The 19,584-nt window shown below is 52.2% G+C and overlaps 1 protein-coding gene across 1 annotated transcript; it reads right to left on the bottom strand.

Moving 5' to 3' along the window:
• Positions 1–393: 393 nt before the first annotated feature.
• On the bottom strand, positions 394–5,670 carry CNGA2 (cyclic nucleotide gated channel subunit alpha 2). The gene is made up of 6 exons (XM_055564622.1): positions 5,561–5,670; positions 5,239–5,331; positions 4,510–4,680; positions 3,363–3,470; positions 2,144–2,250; positions 394–1,796 (listed from the first exon to the last, which is right to left on the bottom strand). The coding sequence occupies exons 1-6, from the start codon at positions 5,668–5,670 to the stop codon at positions 394–396; spliced, it is 1,992 nt and encodes a 663-aa protein (XP_055420597.1).
• Between the last annotated feature and the right edge of the window lie 13,914 nt (positions 5,671–19,584).

Genomic DNA, 19,584 nt, shown 5'->3' with positions numbered 1-19,584 from the left:
TGGGACCAGTGCTGGATGTCTGCAGCCAGTGTTCTAACTACATACTGCTGCAGGGAAATGGAAATATTCAGAACACATATTAGAAAAGAATCAAGTAGGAGGTAACTAGATGCAAAAGAGCCTGGAGAGATGCTCCTCTTCTCTTTCTTCCTCAAACTTAGACAGGCTGAAGCTTCTGGAAGCCGAGCTAAGCACAGTCTGTGCCCTGCAAAAGATTAGCTGTTAGTCGGACTTGGAGGAGGGCTTCTGGATGATCGAGCCCTAAACCTTCCAGCAGAGAGGCTTCTGGGAGAATTCAAGGGAATGTGGTAATGCATATATATGTGGGGACCTACACAGCTCTTCCAGCCCTGGGGTCAAGGCCAAGGCTGGCGGGGCAATTGGGCCAAGCCATTATGGCTTCTCGGCAGGTGGCTCCGGGCTGTTCATCCCATCTGACAGGTAGTCATCCTCATTATTCTGCTTCATCTTGATTTCCAAAACTGTGATGCGCTGCTTGAGCTTCTGCTGGGCTCCCGTGTACTCGGCCAGCAGGCGGGCAAAACGAGTGTACAAGGTGTCCATGTTGGTCTCCAGCTGTTCTAGCTTTTCCTGCACATCTACCTCCATGCTGGCTGCCACCTCATTCTCATCCAACAAGCCCTCCTTCATCAGAATCTCCCGGCCTCTCTCCTCCAAGACCCTCTTGGCATCAGGGTACTCAGTCACAGCTTCCATAAGATCATCCTTGGACAAGCAGAACAGATCAGAGTAGCCAAGACTGCGGATGTTGGCTGTGCGCCGATTCCCCATTTTGCTGCCCTTAATATTAAGGATACTGATCTCTCCAAAGCAACTCCCAGCTGAGAGCAGGGCATACTGAGTGACACCATCATCAGCCACCACTGCCAATTTTCCCTCCTTGATTATGTACATCTCCTTCCCAATATCCCCCTTGCGGCAAATGTAGTCCCCAGGGCTAAAGACCTGAGGCCGGAGCTTTAATACCAGTTCCACCAGCAGGCCAGCCTCACAGTCCTGAAAAATGCGCACTTTCTTGAGTGTGGACAGGTGGACATTAATGGCTATCTCAGCCCTGAGCTTGGCTGGCAGGTTTTTGAGGACTTCCCGCTCATCTACACTCTTCTTATTGGTCCACAAGTAGTCAAACCACCTAATGACCTTGGCTTCCATCTCCTTGCTGACCTTTCGGAACTGCATATAATGTTTGACGGCATCAATCTTGGCCTGGAACTCAGCCCGGGTGGCATTCATGTTGGAGATCATGGAGCCCACATTTCCCACGATGGTGGCAAAGATGAGGACACCAATCAGGAAGTCAAAGATGACAAACAGGTACTCCTCATCCTTTACAGGGGGTGGTGTCTCCCCAATGGTGGTGAGGGTCAGTGTAGACCAGTAAAGGCAATAGATGTACTCCCTAGACAGGTAGCCATACTCAGGGTCAGTGATGTTGGGGTAAACCCAGGTGTCTACCCCAAAGCCGATGGACTTGGAGATGGCATAGTAGATGCAGGCATTCCAGTGGATGATGACCAAGATGTAGAGGATCAGGTTGCTGATTCGGAAGATGTTGGGGTAGCTGGTGCGTGTCTCAGTGCGGTCAAAGAACTCAAACATGCGGGCAAAGTGTAGCAGGCGGTTAAAGCGCACCTCAGGGTTGTGGATCCCCACAGCAAAATAGATCAGGTCTGTAGGGATGATGGAGGCCACATCCAGCTTGAACTGCATGGTGTGGATGTAGTTGTCCCGCAACTTCTTGGTGTCTTTCACCAGTAGCCCCTGCTCTAAGAAACCTAGTGGAGACACAAGCCAATGTATATCACCTCTGACTTCGTACCTGTCCCTTCTAATAGACTAACACTCAGGAAGGAGCATATGATCACTGAACCCTCCTTCCCAAGAAGGGTATAGGAGGCTCACACCATATAGCTGGCCATAAGTATCCTAAGAGATCAGCCCCAGATCCAAAACTCACTGAGCATGTAGGGAAGTTGAGATTCAAAGAGGGAAAGGCATCAGCCTGTGTCCCAGCTAGATAGTTGAGGCTAACACCATGCCAAGGGGATTTCCTGAGAATTTGGATTCATGCCTTTGGACTCAGGGGTCATGCTCCTGCCTGTGCATCCCAGTTATCACTTACCTGTGCGCAGTCGGATGAAGAGGTCTGCGATGTAGACCACATCTGAGACGTAATCCAGCACCAGCCACACTATGTAGTAGCCTTTCTGCAGGTCACTGAAGCAGGCTCTGCAGGAAGACAGTGCTGAGCTTCACCCTCAAAGCCATCCAATGACTCCTGAAGTCCCCAAACTGATTGGCCACCACAAGCAGAGCTTGGGAAGGCCACCAGGGGCACTGATGAGTCACAGTCAGTCTGTTGCCCAGAAGACATGGATTCACAAGTAACTCCTACTCCAACCCTTATTATACATAGACTTTGCTCCTGAACATTACTTGTCTATCTGACCCACTGGACTGTGAGCTCCATGGAGACAGAGACCACCTCTTAGTATTACAACATAGCTGGTGCCCCATGTGCTAGCCCAGAGCACATCCTAGCCCAGGATTCAAGTGCTCAACAGAAGTGAGTTGAATGAAAAATGAGTCATTGGAAGAATGCCCACAATACACAGCTGACTAGCCTCCATGTTTGGCTCTTCAACACACACCTACTGAGAACCCAACATGGAGCACTGGCCAACCCACCCGAGAGAGAGTGGTAGCTGGGCTTAGACTCGAGACAGTGGGAATGAAGAGAGGTTGGAGACTACAGGAGAGTGTTAGGAGGAATTGAGTGTTGCTGCCTGGGTGGGTAAGGGCCACGGGAGAAGGCAAAGGAAGGGAGAGAACCCAGGATGACTCAGTGAGTGTACAAGTCAAAAATAGGAGCAGTTAACTCTGACTACTTGGTTACACTTCGAATGAAACCCAGCCCCCTCCCTGGTGCACAAAGCCTGCAGCGCCGGCCTGCACCTGCCTCTCCAACACTTTACCTGCAGTCCTCCAGACCCTGTCTCATCACTCAGGTCTTAGCTAAGGCACCACCTCCTCAGAGAGGTTCACCCTGACTGTCTTTTCTCTAGTATCAGTAGCTCCCTGCCTCCAGTCCCTGAAGTTGGCTTGGGCACTGGTATATTCAGGTTCACTGTCAGTGTTCCCATAAGCCTGAGAGCTCCAGGAGTGCAGAGACCATGCGTGCCTTGTTCGCACATGGTCCCCAGCCCTGAGCACTGAGCCTGGCACCCATTAGTTGCTCAGTTAAAGCTCTGGTGAATGAATGACTGAGGTAGGGTGAGTTCTGTGTCCACAGCTGGACCAGGTTGCTCGGGCCACCCCCTCCCAGACCACTTTCTGCTCACCTGGCCACCAATAGGCACCAGTTGTAGAGGACGGGCAAGGCAATGAGAAAAAGCCAGCGGTAGTACCAGTCCCCTGCTGGGTCCAAGACAAAGAGTTCAAACTTCTTCCTGAGGAGACACACAGAGACCAGGCTTGGGAACCAGCTCCCTGATGTGGCAGCACCCTGGCTCCCAGAGGCCAGAGAACCCTGAAAATGCAGTGCCTTGCAGGATGCCCAGGGTGACACATGGGTTTTCTTAGGGCCTCATTTATGAGGAAGCCACAGCCTGGCACTGGGCATCTAACTAGAGCTGGTGGGTAAGAAACAGTCTTCTTCTGATTTTGACCCTACATGGACCCGTTGGCTCTTGGGCCCTCTGGAGGCCTCTTGCCGAGAGAGTCCATGAGGGCCAGCGCTGTCACTGAGGCAGGCCTCGGGCCCCAGGGAGGGACTTACACAGCATGGTGATGAGGGCTCAGGGCAGGTCCCCACATCCCTCCTGGGAAGAGAGAGGGCCTCTAAGCAAATGTGCTTCCTGCCCATCCCTGCTGTTTGGTCTGGCCTCCAGCTCCCGAATTACTTTTCCAGATGCCAGGTCCTGCCTTGGCGGGAGTGCTTTTCCTCTACTGGTCAGAGGTGGGGAATGTTGGCCTGGCCAGACATCCCCTGTCGCCTACTCCTTCCTCAAAGAAGAGGCCCTCCAGACCTGCCTTCTCTGGCCTCCCCACTCACTCTGTCTTGCTCACTTGTTTCGGGGCCTCCTCCCCTCCACCACCAGCCAGGCAGCCCCCAGCATGGCCTCTTCACACCCCGACTCTGCACTCACATGGGTGCCGGGGTTGACATGGGCTCCACAGCACTCTCTAGTTGCACCCTCCTCTGCACCCTTGGCTGAGTCCTCTTCCCACCCACATCCACGTGCCCTTGCCCCTTGCTTCCTGAGCAGCAGGAGAAACTCTGTGAATCGGTGGTGAAGGTGAGAGGAGCCAGCAGGGGATCCCACAGCTGGTGGGCCACTGGCCATTAGAAAGACTTTGGGCACAGACCAAGGAACATTTAGAGTTGAAAGCACAGCAGGCCTCCCTGGCTGTGGTCTAAGGAACCCCACCAAGCCCTCCCAACACATGCCTGGGGCCCTTCCCATCCCTCAGGCTGGATTGCTGTACTTGGTGCCCTTGCCCTCGCCGTCCTTGTCGCCTTTGCCGTCTCCTTGTTGTGTTGTCACGGTGTGGAGCTCGGGCCCCCGGAAACGCTCAAGGAACGAGTCAGGTCTAGGCTCCTCCTCACGGAAGTTCCTGTTAGCCCACTCTCTGAGGACCCCCACCAGGCGGGCAATCCTAGAGCAGAGAGAGGGAGCGTGAGGCATAAGAGACCTGTGCTTTGGAGAGAGGACCCACGCCCAGGACAGGGGATGGTGCTTGGGCATGACTCAGCCCAGCAGCCTGAAGAGGCTACTCTGGGAAGACTTCCTGTAGGAGGTGCCATTTCTGTCGATTCTGAAGAACAAACACGGGGTCTCTGGAGTAAAATGGAGATGGTGCTGAGGAGAAAGATTTTCTCCTACAAGTCATGAGAAAGATTGCTTCAGGCTTTCTGATTTCCGCATGGAGCCTACAACTCTTGGCTGGAGACCTCAGAGCCCTCCACCTGAGCCCCTCTGCTGGGAAGACAGTCTCTTCCTGACACTGCCACAGGCAAGTCTGAAGAGAAACCTCCACCGGCCCCTCCAAACTTGCTGACAGGGGCCTCCTCTAGAAAGAAAAGTTGAGCTAGGGCAGGGCTGACAGGGCTTCCTAGAAGTCTTGTTAGAAAGGCCCCTGGGGCCGAGAGGACCACATGATCTGACAGGCCCCATGGGAGGGAAGGGATAGTGGCAGGGCAGTGGTGAGACCCACCTGCGGAAGCCACCCCTCCTTGGCTGGGGGGCATCCATCTCTGCCAGTCGCTGTAGCTCTGAGGAGGTGTCATCGTCAGCCACAGACTGTGGCCTGCAGAGGAAGAAGCAGAATTGACTGAAGGCTTTTTTTGTTTGTTTCTGTGCATGCTTCATCTCCTATTAGCCCTCCCCCTTCCTAGGAGATAACCTAGAAATCCCATGGTCCTTTTAGAGGCCGCACTTGAGCCAAGGATTGTTTACTCTGTGACAATGAGGCAGAGCTGGGAGGAAGTAGCAGGCTCAAGGCCATCTCAGAAATGATCCAGCGTCAACAGACTCACCGGCTGCTGGCCCTGTGGTCATCTTTGCCATTGGCCTTGATGGCAGGAGGGGCATGGTGGTTGTGGTTATTGGCTGGGGAGCTCGTCACGCCATTGGCTTTTTCTGTCATCCTCCATGTACAACCAGGACCCTCACCTGCCAGGGAGAAGCCCAAAGAAAGTTCACAGAAGACCCCAGTACCCACATAAGAACCTCAGGTGAGCACTGAGAACAGCCCCAGGGCCCAGTCAGCAAACCCCGGCTCCCTGCAGTACTGCTATGGTGCTACAGGGCAAGAAGCCGGTGCTATCCCCGCCCTGACAGGTTATTTAAAAGGCAAACTGTGCTAAACTGCAAGGTGTGTTTCTTTTTCTTTTACCGGAATGAATTCTCTGACACGTGAACCAACCAAGCTAAAACAAAACAAGCAAAAACCTATTTCAGCCATCTTCCGGTGACCCTGTTTGCAGCTATCTGGCAGAGACTGAAGCCACTGAGCACCTCCAAACTAGTCGCTGCCCCGGAATTCCTGCCCCATGAGAGGAAATATACCTCCTTGGCCCAAAGAAACTGCCACCTGCCTGCTCAGCTCTCTGGTTGTCCTCAGATGAGAGTCCTGCCTCCCACTGACTTCTTCACAAGGGGCGTGGACTCTGGGGGCCCTTCCTTTAAGCTTCAGTCACATTCTTTCAAGCACCCTGAAGCTGAGGAACAAACAGTGGGTGGGGCTGAGGGTGAGACAAGAGAAAGGAGAGCACCCATGGGCTCTATAAGAAGTGGTACAAGTGAATACTTTCTCCTTTGGGCTATGGGGAGCTTTGCAAGGGCTAAGCAGACGGATGACAAGGACAGTGTTATATTAGAGAAAGAGCCTTCTGACTGCTAAGTGGAGGCTGGCCTGGAGGGAGCAGAGAGGTGGAGTGATGTGCAGTGGAGAAGTCTGAATAAGATGGTACAGATGAAGCCCAAGAGAAGGAAGAAGCCATTGGGGGTGGAGATTGAGGGAGAACAAGTGGGCGAGGTCACACAGGAAGAGCTCTGAAGAGCCCCAACACTTAAGAATTGAACAGAGGAGACAGCCACAAAACAGACCAAGAAGGAGCATCCTGAAAAGGAAAAGTCCAGAAGAGAGACCTGGTGTTCCACGTGTGTCTTACACGGGGTCAGGGAGGTGGGATAGCCCTTCCCCACTGAGGCTGCCCTGCCAGATTTGCTCAGAAAGGATGAGCATACCCCACGGATGACCGGTGGCCCCCAACTGCTGGAGCTTCTACTGGAGCCCAGCCTTCTCCAGCTTCGGAAGTGGTCCCCATGGCGACGGCAGGCACATCAAGCTCTGCAGTGAGTGGTAATAACAAGCAGCTTCAGAGCCTCTCACCCGCTGCTCCCTATGGGAATGCGTCACCGGGATGCTAATGAGGGCACCTGAGGGACAGGAACTGGCATCCCTGTGTCCTCATTTGGACCCAAGAGGTGGCCAACCATGGTGACAGAAAGTTCCAAGCAATGCAAACAAAGCTGGGGCCACCTGCACTAAGCAGGCTTTCAGGGCTGGCCTCCTGGAAGCCTGAAGCTGAAGTGGAGCTGGAACATAGGCTCAAGAGTGGTACTCAGTAGAGACCTGTTCAGTGGCTGAATGGCTGGGGTGGAGCATTGGAAGTAATGGTCCTGTCCACTGCAGGGGTGTAGAGGACACTGGTGTGGGAGGTGGGACCCAGAGTACAGAGTGAGCTCTGCTTATAGGAAGAAGGCAGAGGAGGCCAAGGCCAGCCCAGGGAGGCTACAAACTCCAGGCCAAGGACTCAGGGTAGCTTCTTGCTGATAGAGAGCCAGCATCGGCCCTGTTTGCCAGCACTCGGACCCCTCCCATTCTTCCTGGTCATCTGGGATAGCAGTGGCCCTGAGCCCACAAGGGGAGCAGCCCTGGGGGCATATGACAAGTCATATACCCTCTCTGAGTTTCTGGCACCAAGACAGATTCCTCTCCCATGATCCCTGCTTCTTCTCTGCCAGAAACAGGCTCTTCCCTCAGTCTGGCTGCCACCCACACTGCCCTTCAGGAGAACTGCCCCTTGGGCCGCTCACAGCGGGCACCTGGGCTGTCAGCTATCCATGGCCCACAGGTAGCCAGGCCAGTGCTTCTGGTCTACATGCTCGCTCCAGAAAGTTCATCTAGTCCCAGGCTTCATTTACCATCACGTCCCCACCCAGGCATCTCTTCCAAGGTGCCCACCCATCTCTCCAGTCTCTGCCAGGCATCTTCTTTTTTGAGGTGCCTCAAACTCAACCTAGCTAAAACTCAGCTTGACACCTTCACCTACAAAGTGGCTTCTCCTCTAATTTCCTCACCTCAGAATATGGCCTACCTTCTACCCAGTCACCCAAGCCAGAAACCTTCAGTCACCACCTCCAAGCAGTTTCCTTCTCAGTTGATTATCCCCTCTACAAAGTGTCAAAAAATCTTTCCATTCACTGCCCTCTGTCCCCAAGGCCCCAGCCTAGTCTCAGCCTTTCCAGTCACCATCCAGGCCTGGGGCAGCAGTCTCTGACCAGACCCGTGCTCAGTGGGGTCTGGACTGGAGGGGAGACGTGGACACCATCAGGGTTGCTGGCAGTTCAAGCTCTCAGAGGGGATAAGCACTCTCGTAGCATAAGAGCAGAGGAGGAGGCTGAGGGGAGAGTTCTGAGGAGATTATGGAGGACAGGCGTCAGGAGAGGGAGTCTCAGGAAGGGAAGAGCCTGAGATGAGAGCTGGAGCGGCCCTGTGTCAAATGCTAGGGGCCTCACTGGCCACCTCGTCAAAAGCAGAGAGGGCATGTTTGCAGGGTTTCTGATTGAATGGTAGGAGGTGAGGAACAATAGATGGGGAATGTAGCTAACTCTTTCTAGAAGCTTGAGGGAGAGAGAGTGGGAACTGGGACATGTAAATTTGTAAACTTTTTGTGTTGCTATTATTGTTACCGTTGTACAGAAAGGACATAGAGAAGCAAATTAAAAGGTTTGAGGAAGGATTCAATAGACAGTGAAAATATCTGTGCTCATAACCCCAGTTGGCGCTACTGGTAAAGAACCTGCCTGCCAATGTTGGAGATGAAGAGAGGAGGGTTCGATCCCTGGGTCAGGAAGATCCCCTGGAGGAGGACATGGCAGTCCACTCAGTATTCTTGCCTGGAGAATCCCATGAGCAAAGGAGCCTAGAGGGCTACAGTCCATGGGATCACAAAGAGTCAGACATGACTGAGTGACTTAGCACACACATAACCACAGTTAGGGCTGGAGCTCATGAAAGATGGATAGAATGGGTGGGTCCAGGGAACAGAGGATGTGAAAGGTGACTTATGAAGAACAAGGAGCAAGGAGGGGCTGGATGAACGGGTCGGAAAGGGGAGGAGGTGACAAGCAAACATGTTAGATGCAGCTAGGGAAGAGTGAGAGACAGGTGAAGAGGCTCACTCATGCCAACCCCCAGCATTCTCAGTGAAACAGGAAGGGTTTCATCTTCAGAGGCATCAGGCAGCAGTAGATACACTGGGGAAACCAAGCAAGTGTCCGCTCAGGGCTAAGCTGCATGAGGAAGACAGCAAATATAGTTGGTAAAGACAAGAGATGGACATTGAACGTAGATAGGAGGGAGGCTTTCAAACCAAGAATGCGTGTGTGCATGTTAAGTCATTCAGTCGTGTCCGAGTGTTTGAGACCCTGTGGACTGTAGCCCACCAGGTTCCTCTGTCCATGGGATTCTCCAGGCAAGGATACTGGAATGGGTTGCCATTTCCTTCTCCAGGGGATTTTTCCAGCCCAGGGATCCAACCCCTGTCTCTTTATGTCTCCTGCAGGTTCTTTACCACCTGGGAAGCCCCAGATTAAGAGTAAGACACGCTATTTCCACAAAAAAATCCAACAGCAATCATGGTGCCCTTCTGGCCCTCTTTTCTCCTCATCCACAAGTTGAACATCCAGCCCAAGACTTTTACAGAAATACCAGCCTGGTCCCAAGAATCTCTCGGACGCTGGCTGAAAGCATTCTGAGGCCAATTCCTTCAGAGATGTTAAGACCAGGAGCAGAAGAAACAAGTTAGAAATACAGTGAAGGCTAGAGGCCAGAGCTACTACCTTCCAGTTTGTGGCTCATTCAGGCCTCACTGCTGCCCAGTGCCCTTTTATTCATTCATCCATCCCATGCATATGGCCAAGACACCTGCTGTACACCAGGCCTCCAAGCGGCTGGGGTGAGAAAGATGAGTCTGCAGAGTGTCTGACCTCAGTATTTCTCCCAGAAAAACAGGGAAAGCCATGAACACAGTTCATCCTCAGAGTCAGTTCTCTGTCCACATCTACTGTGTTTCTCAGCAGCATTCGGCACAGTTTAGACACTCTCTCCTTGAAATAACGGGTTCCATGCTCCCGATTCTCCTCCTGCCTCACTGGCCACTTCTTCTTAGTGCCCTCTGATGAAGCCTCCTCCTCTTTCTTAGTTCTAAACTTTGGAGTGTCCTGAACTCAGTGTTTGAGTAGATGCCTTATCTTTTCTTTCTTCATCATTTCTTCATCTAGTCTTCTGGCTTTAAACACGTCTGTATACTGATGACTTGCAAATTTCAACACCTATCCAGCCTCTCTCCTGGACTCCAGTTTATCTCCCTGACATTACCATGTGAATAGACATCACAGGCTGAATATGTCCAAAACGAAATAGTTGATCTTTCCCCTCAAAACCTTATCCTCCAATACGCATCTGCATCTCAATAAAGGTGATGAAGTTCTCCCAAGTCAAAAACTGACAAGGATCTACTGTATAGCACAGGGAACTCTATTCAATACTCTTACATCCTGTATGAGAAAAGAATCTGAAAAAGAATGAATATATGTTCTATGTGTAACTGGTATTGCTGTATACCTGAAACTAACACAACATTGTAAATCAACTATACTCCAATAAAAATGTTTTAAAATACCTTAGAGTCATCCTTCCCTCCTCCCTTTCTTTCATACCTTCTGCTGCTGTTGCTGCTAAGTTACTTCAGTCATGTCTGACTCTTTGTGACCCCATGGACTATAGCCCACCAGGCTCCTCTGCCCATGGGATTTCCCAGGGAACAATACTGGAGTGGGTTGCCATGCCCTCCTCCAGGGAATCTTCCAGACCCAGGGATTGAACTGGCATCTCCTGCATTGGCAGATGGGTTCTTTACACTAGCACCACATGGGAAGCCCTTCATACCCTCATACCTATGTGATTCATCTGGTCATATGCAATTCACGTTGTCTCTACCTTCCCTTCCAAAGACTTCCCTGGTGGCTCAGATGGTAAAGCGTCTGCCTACAATGCAGGAGACCTGGGTTTGATCCCTGGGTTGGGAAGATCCTCTGGAGAAGGAAATGGCAACCCACTCCAGTACTCTTGCCTGGAAAATCCCATGGATGGAAGAGCCTGGTAGGCTACAGTCCATGGGGTTGCAAAGAGTCGGACATGACTGAGTGACTTCACCTCACCTCACCTCATCTTCCAAACTTCTGACCACTTCTCACTGTCTCCACCATTAACACTTTAGTCCAAGCTACCGTCTTTTCTCAGTGCCTGGTACATGGTAGGTGCTCAATGAATATTTGCACTTTCCCTGTCCATTACTCCGTCTCTCTACTTCTATTACTCAGATTAGACCTCTGCTATATCAATTTGTTGATTTTAAAGGAGTATATGACAGTTCTGCTTCTGAAGAAGATGGAGTAACAGGGGTCAGATATACCCTCCAGAATGAAATTCATAATGTGTTGCAACCACTTAAAGTTTACCAGGTATACAAATAATTTCTCCAAGATAAAGATGAAACTATCAACCAAAATAAACCCAGAACTGACACAAATACAAAATTACTAGACAGGGGTATTAAAATAGTTAATATAACTGTATTCCATATGTTCAAAAAGTTACATAAGGGTATAGAATATATGAAAAGACCCAAATAAAGCTTCTAAATATGAAAACTATAAACTATGAGATAATAAATATACTAGATGAGATCAACAAGAGATCAGCTATTTCACAAGAAGATATCCGTGAACTTGCAGACAACACAATAAAACTATTCAAAGGGAAGCACAGAGGGGGAAAAAAAGAATCAGAAAAAGAAAGAGTGAAGCATCAGCAAATTGTGGGAAATTTTCAAGTGGATTTAATAGAGGTGTAGTTGAAGTTCCCAAAAGAAGGAGAGGTAGAAAGTGTATTTAAAGACATAATGGCCAAAATTTTTCCAAATCTTATTTTTTAAAAAAACTACAAATCCACAGACATGAGAAGCTCAATGATACCCAAGAGCAAAAAGCATGAAGAAAACTACACCAAGGCACATTGTAATCAAATTGCCCAAATCCACTGATAATGGGGAAACCTGAGAAGCAGCCAGGGAAGTAAAACACATTATTCACAGTCACAAAAGTAAGGATGGCATCCACTGCCCGGTACTAAAGATAAGGATAACAGCAAGAACCTCTTTGAAGAGCTCCAGGCTTTCCTTCCATCTGCCAGTTGGACATTAGTCTCTGGTTGCCCTTGGACAAGGACAGCTTACTTTGTCCCAAATCACACTCAGTGCATCACCACTGTCAGCCTTTAAATGTTTGTGACTGACAGCCTTCAAGCCTTCAGCTTCTGGCCTTCAGTGCGGCTTGACACTCAAACTTCTCCCCTAAGAGTATGTCCATGCCCATTCTCCCCATGCACCACTTCGCCAAGTTCTCAAAGTCCTGGGATGAAGTCCGAGTCCAGACTATGCCACCCCTCTTGCCAGTACCCACTGGAGAGGTACAAGCACTGCCTGAGGACAGACATCAGTGTCTGCTTGTGATGCTCTACATCCCTACACAGCACTGGGGCTGGCTCCGGGAAACACTCCATACATAACAGTGGAGGGAAGAAAGGAAGGCAGGCAGGGAGTTGGGGAGGGAGATGCACAGGCTAAATCTTGGTACGGTTCTGAGGAATCTTAGAAAACAGAGCTCAGAAGAGGGAGCTAACTGTTGGTGGGTGACACTGGTTTCAGTGGGTCTTCCCAAAAGGCTGATAAAACCCTTCAGGTGACCAGGTTTCTCAGCTTCTTTTATAATTCAGGCCATTCTGGCCTCAGATTCAAGATAATACCAGCCAAAATGTTTCCACTGTGACTGAGAAGGGAACTCTTCCATGACAGACAGCCCAGAGAAGTAGATGCTAAGTCCCAGCCAGAAACTAGTGCCCCAGAGAGTCAATTCTAGCCAATGCAGTAGGAAAAATCCTGAACAGCAGGCAGAGAACAGTGCCAAGGGAAGGTCACGTGCATCACGGGTGGCTGGGAGGTGGGCAGGCAAGCAGACATTGACAAGGAGAAACAAGAGGAAGCTAGAAAAGGGGTGGGGTGTAGGGAGCAACTTCTTGTTCAGGAAGCAGCTACCATGAGCTACTAGCACTTGATCTAAGTTGACTTCTTTAATTCTCACAGCAATCTGGCAAAGCTAATCTTATTACTACCCCCATTTTACAGATTCACACCTAAGCAGCATGGCTCCCAAAGCACACTTAACCACAGGGCCAGCCTGGAAGGGACTTGGGCCTTAGTACTAGGAGGAGACTTATTCAGCACTGCAGTGGGCACAGCAGTGACCCTGTGCCCCAGGTCTGGAGGGACAGTTAGAAGGGGTTCAGCTATGGATAGGCAGCCCCAAGCTGAGGGTAGAGCAAGGGCTTGGCACTCACTGGGCAGGCATGGGTCCTTGGTGCCAATTTGCCTCTGGCTATCAGAAGCCACCCTGCGGTCAGGCTCCAGGCTAGCACCTCCATGGAAAAGATGCTTGACAACTATCTGCTGAATGAATGAAATCTCCAGGGGGACACACGGAAAACAGGGCTCTGCCCAGCTGGTCTGGCAGAACACCAGGATGGGTCACTCCTTCGACAAGGGACTGGAGCCTCTAGCGTGGACACCATCACATCAGAAACTTTCCAAACTTGGACTGCTTTTGCCACCTGAGGCTTTATTTCTTTATAAATCAATGTGGGACTGGGGCAGTATATCTGACACCAGTCATAGTCATCCCCCACCCCACAGGATACACTGGACCCTAGAGATAGCAGCACATGCCCCTAGCCCCTGCTGTCCTCACTGAGAAGCCCTTCCTGAGCTCTACACCCCCAGGTGCCCACAGGCCAGCTCTATCTCCTAGAGGCAGTCACTGGACTGCCTCAATGTGTCCCAGACTAACATGACTCTCTGACCTCAGCCCCAGCCCCAGTGCCTTATCTTGAGAAAGGCACATCTCTCCCTATCTATGCTCAATCTACAAACCTAGGTAGGAGTCATTCTTGACATTTCCTCCCCATCCTCAAATGCTATTGGTTCTACTGCTGAAATTTCTCTCCAGTACCTTCTTCTGTGTCCATCCTGCCTGCTACTGCCCTAGGCCTGGCCTCAACCCTGTCATAGTCTTCTGACTCATTGCTTCTTTGCCTTCATATTCTCAGCCTGTTCTCTCCTCTACCTTCTATACCCCAGGGTGAATTCAGTAAGTCCACACCCAGATCTATGTGTCACTCCTGCTTCTAAAACCCATGGACAGATGCCCTCACCAAAGAAATAAACTGCATCAGGGCAGGGACTTGTCTGTTTTGTTTCATCACTAAGTCTCAGAGCCTAGCCCCATGGCAAGCACATACATATTCTGGATGTGTGAATGAATGAATGAATGAATTCCCTAAACTTGCTCTGCACATTCTCAATCCACACCTTGTTTTGTGTTCACTTTTCCCACACTTTATTTGCATCATAGACTTATCATGTCCTGATCACGATTTCCATGCTTCTTTTCTATCCCTGGTGAGATGATCACATCCATGTGAGTAGCAACCAGGAGTGCCTTGTTCCCTACTGCGTCCCAGGGCCAAGGAGAGTGTCAGGTACTCACTGAATGGATTGAAAGATCATCTACATAAAAATTACAAACTCTGTATTTGGACATTAAAACCCCTTCCTGATCTGACCAGAGCCATCTTTGAAGCTTCATCTCCTGTGAAACCATCTCATGTTGGAGCCTGTTGGTAGATGGAGGTGGCCAGGGCAAGTACTGGCAGTTCTGAGGCCAAGGACCACCAGGCTCACACCATGTCAGCCACAGCTGGGACTCAATTCCATGGGCAATGTGTACATCGCAATCACTCAGGGACCCTCCCTCTGGAGAAGTCAGCCACCATTTGACAAGTGATACTAAAAGTTCTGTGCATGCTCCACCAGCAGCAGGGCCCAGACACTGGCAAGAGATAGACCGAGCTGGCTGCCCATGCTAGCTGCCTCCTATGACCACAGTCTGACAGGGATGGAGCAGACGCTGGCTGGTCTGACTCAAGGGGACATGCAGGGCAAGCTCAGCTGGAGGGCCAAAATGGGGAGCCTATCCCTGCCCCAGGCTTGCAGGCTGGCTCTGGAATATTCCCTCAGGCAGAAGCTGTAATGGACTTCACTGTAGAAATATCTACCAAAATGGCAGTGGGGCTGGCTCCCAAAGCCTGAGAGACCCACAACAGGTGCCCTCCTTCAAGAATCTCCTGAGGAGGGTGGGGTGCAACTCAAAGAGCCGAAAGCAAAGGCTGCAGTCCCAGCAGAGTTTATGGAAGAAGCATCACATGTACATTGCCCTGCTCTACATCCATTACTCCTCACATGCAGGGAGCCAGGGAGCTCCCAGGGGTGCGGTCCCCATACTCTGACCTCGGATGCCCATAAATGCCCTGGGCAGGCTGGCAGTGGAAGCCGATGCAGCAGGTGAAGCCCACAGACTCCCCACATTCTCCCATCCCACCCCTCCTGACCAGGTGCACGCTTGGCCCCTATGTTGTCCCCTAGAAGGTGGCAGCGGAGAAGGCGATGTCAACCCACTCCAGTACTCTTGCCTGGAAAATCCCATGGATGGAGGAGCCTGGTAGGCTGCAGTCCATGGGGTCGCTAAAAGTTGGATATGACTGAGCGACTTCACTTTCACTTTTCACTTTCATGCTTTTGAGAAGGAAATGGCAACCCACTCCGGTGTTCTTGCCTGAAGAATCCCAGGGACAGGGGAGCCTGGTGGGCTGCCATCTATGGGGTCGCACAGAGTCGGACACGACTGAAGTGACTTAGCAGCAGCAGCAGGAGGAGGTGGCAGGGAAGGTGGTTAGAGCACAGGCTTGGAGAAGGCCTAGCCTCACACATACTCAGTGCCTCCATACCCCTAAAGCCCCCAGGGTTTCATTCATGCACTTGGACAAGGAACAAAGTCCCCCCACATAGCCACTTTCTCTCAGCTCCCAGGACAAACCAGGCACACAAGGGCCCGTGTCAAGTCCAGCTCCAGAACCGACGCACATAGGGTTCCAAACCTGACCCTAAGGAGGCCACCGACCTTTCCTCACCAGTCAGATGGATTCCAAGGCAGGGTGTCCCTTGGCCACAGGCTATAGGTCTGTCCAAGAAGCTTCCAGTCAGAGACGAGCCCTCGGGGGCTCATCAGCACCAAGGGACAGTAGAGCTCCTGTCCAAAGCTCCTGTCCCCAGACCAGGGGGATCCCCGAATCCCCACGCAGCTTCTCAGCCTCTCAGTCAAAGAGCTGCCCGCCCTGCCTGAGGCCAGCAGGGGAGACCGGCAGTGACTCAGAGGAGCCCATGCCCACAGCTGAGGCGAGGTCGAGGCCTCAGCCCAGGGCAGCACTTGCCCACTGGAGAAACAGTTCTGCCCACTGGCTGGATGCCTGACCCTCTCGCTGTGGGGCCCGCACACCGCAGCCTGCCAGCAGGTGAGGGCTGGATACTAGGCTGCCTGGCGGTGGAAGCTGCTCGTCTGCCCAGACCCAGGAGCCAGCCCCTCCCAAGCTCCCTGGGGAGCCCTCCCTTACATGGAACTCATACCGCTCAGGACTTTGTGTCTAGGGACCCAGAGTCACCAGCTCACCACCCCCATGCACCTGCCTCCTGGCCTTGTTCACAGTCCCAGCCCACCTACCTGGCCAGAGGGCAAGCCAGGTGGAAACTTGGGAGAGACAAGAGGTACTTGGGGCAGGGCAGGGTTGGGGGGAATCCATTCCTTCCCCTCCAGGGCTCCCTGGACTTGGCGTTCAAGAGGGGCCAGGGTTGGGGAAGCGATAGTGGGTGAGAGCCCTTGGGTGGTGACTCAAGAGGCCCGGATTTCTGGCTGCTGCCAGGTACACAGACCCCCTCCACACACCCTCCCACCCCACGTGCTGCCTCTCCCAGCTGCTGAGACAAAGAACCTGGAATATGTTGAGTTCCAGCTTCTGGAAGGGCTGGAGGGGGTTTGAGGGCCAGCCCAATGGAGCAAGTGTATAGCTTTCCCCACCTGCACACACTCAGTAAACAATCCACCCATGAATACAAGAGACGTAGGAGACGCGGGTTCTATCCCTGGGTTGGGGAGATTCCCTGGAGAAGGAAATGGCAACCCACTCCAATATTATGGCCTGGAGAGTTCCACGGACAGAAGAGCCTGGCGGGCTCCAGTCCATGAGGTCTCAAAGAGTTGGACACCACTGAGTTCACAGGAAAGGGACTCATAGCTGGGGGGCCCAGCCTCTCTCCGAGTGCTGCCTTGGATGGCTTGCACGGCTCCTCTGCACAGAGCCCAGGGCATGCGCAGGGACACATGTCTGCACATGACAGTCAAAGTCTGCTGGGGTGCACACCAGGCCAATCATGGGACTTACCTCTATGCAGGCACTTGATGGGGCAGAGGCTGTGGGGAGGACAAGGGGCTTTGTTAGCTGCACATGCCATGTTTTTTATCTGTTTCTGGAGGACGTAGTGAAGCAGGACTCGTGTGATCTAATACCTTAAAGACACAGCGTGCTGGCTCAAAGTGAGAGTGCTAGGGGTAGTAAAGGTCCGAATGGACTGACTTTCCTACGGGTTTTCCACAGAAGAGCAGGCCGATGTGAGCAAGGTGAGGTCAGCCCTCCCTTCGGGAGGCCATTTGGCAGAATTATTCCCTGGAGACCCTGGTCAGAGACCACCCCGCCAGCCCCTTCACTTCTGCTGGGTGCCAGGTGAGGAAGGCAATGGAAGGTTGCCCTGCCCCAGCAGCTCCTGATCCAGAGGGGAAATGGCCATGGCCACCAAGCCTGGGCCACTCGTGGGAAGTAGCACAGCAGAGCGCTAAACAACCTGCTGCAGAGGAGCACCCCCCCACCCCAACTATCAAAGCATCCATCTCCTCCACACTGGCCCAGCTTGTCCATGAGGAAGTTCAAGGTGGAAACGGGTTGGGCACCTGCTGGAGTGCTTTGGCAAGGCTAGGGCAGCTTGACAGGGAAATATCAGCAAGGGGACAGATGTTCCAGGTGGACTAGGGCTGGAGGGCCAAGCAGACCATGCCAGCCCCCACAATAGGACCCCCATGGAGTCCTGAAGAGGAGGCCAGCCTGGAGTGGACATGGTGCAGGCAGGCAGGGCCCAGATCAGCGAGCAGTCACTGCAAAGGCTGGAGGGGCGGCCACCTGGCCCGGGAGGCGTTTCTCCAGGGGCCACCGCACTGTTTGTTTGCATCGTAGCTAAATTGCTCCCAAGGGTGAACCTTTGTTTCACAACATATTTTCAACCAGACTTTTTCTGCAAACATGTCTGTGTCTGCTCGCACACATGCACACCGTGTCCCAGAGGGCAGGCCCAGCCCCACCCTGCAGCACCCACCAGCCTCTGAGTGTGGCCATGGCCTGATTGGAGCAGAAGCAAGGAGCATCTTCAGGAGCAGTGGAGGCGGGGAGGGGTGGCCTCCTGGTCCTCCCTGGGCCTTGTGGCCGGGCACTGCCTTGTCCCCATTCTGCAGGGCTTTTCCTCTGGCACCCCAGTCCCACCCCTCTGCTCTGGGACCAGAGAGGGAATCTTCCAATGGTTTCTTTGCCAAATGCTCTTATCTCTGCTCTCAGCAGAACCCAAGCTCCAGTGGTCATGTACATGGGATGGCACGGTGCTAACAGGAGACCCACACTCTACTCTCAGAAGTACCGCAAGCCCCCGAGTGTCAAGAGAGGAGGAATTCCCCCTCACTCTATGGGGCCAATGAGGGACAAAGAGGGGGTGGGGCGGAGTCAGAGCAGGCTCCAGGACTCAATTTTCTTCCCTTCACCCTCCCTCCTCACTTACAAACACTCTCTCTCTCTCACACACACACACACATGCCATCATGTTTATTTTATATCTAGTGACTAGCACACTCTCTCACCTTTAGAGATGGAGAAGCCTTGACCGACTTGGGGGCTGGAATAATCTCTGTTGAGCCACTAAAGCCAATAATAATGTAATGATCCAGGTCCTTGCCCGCGGAGAAATGTGTATTTAACCCTTGGTCCCAGAGAAAGGGCAACAGTTCTTTTGATGGCCTCATGGCCCCCAGCACATTGGCCCTGAGGCCAGGCCTGAAGCAGTGACACTCCTGCCCTCTTAGGCCAAGTCCCAGTATCCTACTCAGCACCCTGTCCTCTATGAGAACATTTCAGAGCTGTGGACACAGAGGAGAAGGGTTCAAAGTCCCTCTATGTGATCTTGCATCCAGCCTCCAGAGCCGAGTTGGGGCTGGTCCCTGAGCGATCTGTTGGAGGCAGGCCAAGCCCTAGACCTTAGATGGGTTCAGGAGAACCCATCTTAGACCCATCCCTGTCTCAGATGACCCCAGGGCCATGTTTCCCTTCTTTGGGCCTCACTTTCTTCCTGAGCAAATGGAAAAGTTTGTGGTCCTATCCAGGAGATTTCTCTGATTGAGTCCCTATAATGTCCAACCAGGACAAGCTGCTGCTGCAAAACCACATCCCTATAAGCATTTGCTGGCGGAAGTCCCACAGGAAGGGCTTTGCCAAACTCTGCCCCTAAGGAGTGCCTCCCCAACCTGGGCTGGCAATGGAGAGGCAGGAGGAACCTGTGAAGGAGGAACCAAGGATTTTGTCCAGAGGGGCTGTCCCCACGTGAGTCCTGGATGCAAGAAACTCAGTCACCAGGGTTTGCTGCTATAGCTGAGCTTTTATTGAGAGCATTCTATG

The sequence above is a fragment of the Bubalus kerabau genome, chromosome X, assembly GCF_029407905.1.
Source record: "Bubalus kerabau isolate K-KA32 ecotype Philippines breed swamp buffalo chromosome X, PCC_UOA_SB_1v2, whole genome shotgun sequence".
In the NCBI taxonomy this organism is placed as follows: Eukaryota; Metazoa; Chordata; class Mammalia; order Artiodactyla; family Bovidae; genus Bubalus; species Bubalus kerabau.
The sequence above is the reverse complement of the archived record's forward strand: the minus strand, read 5'-3'. Positions and strand labels throughout refer to the sequence as shown.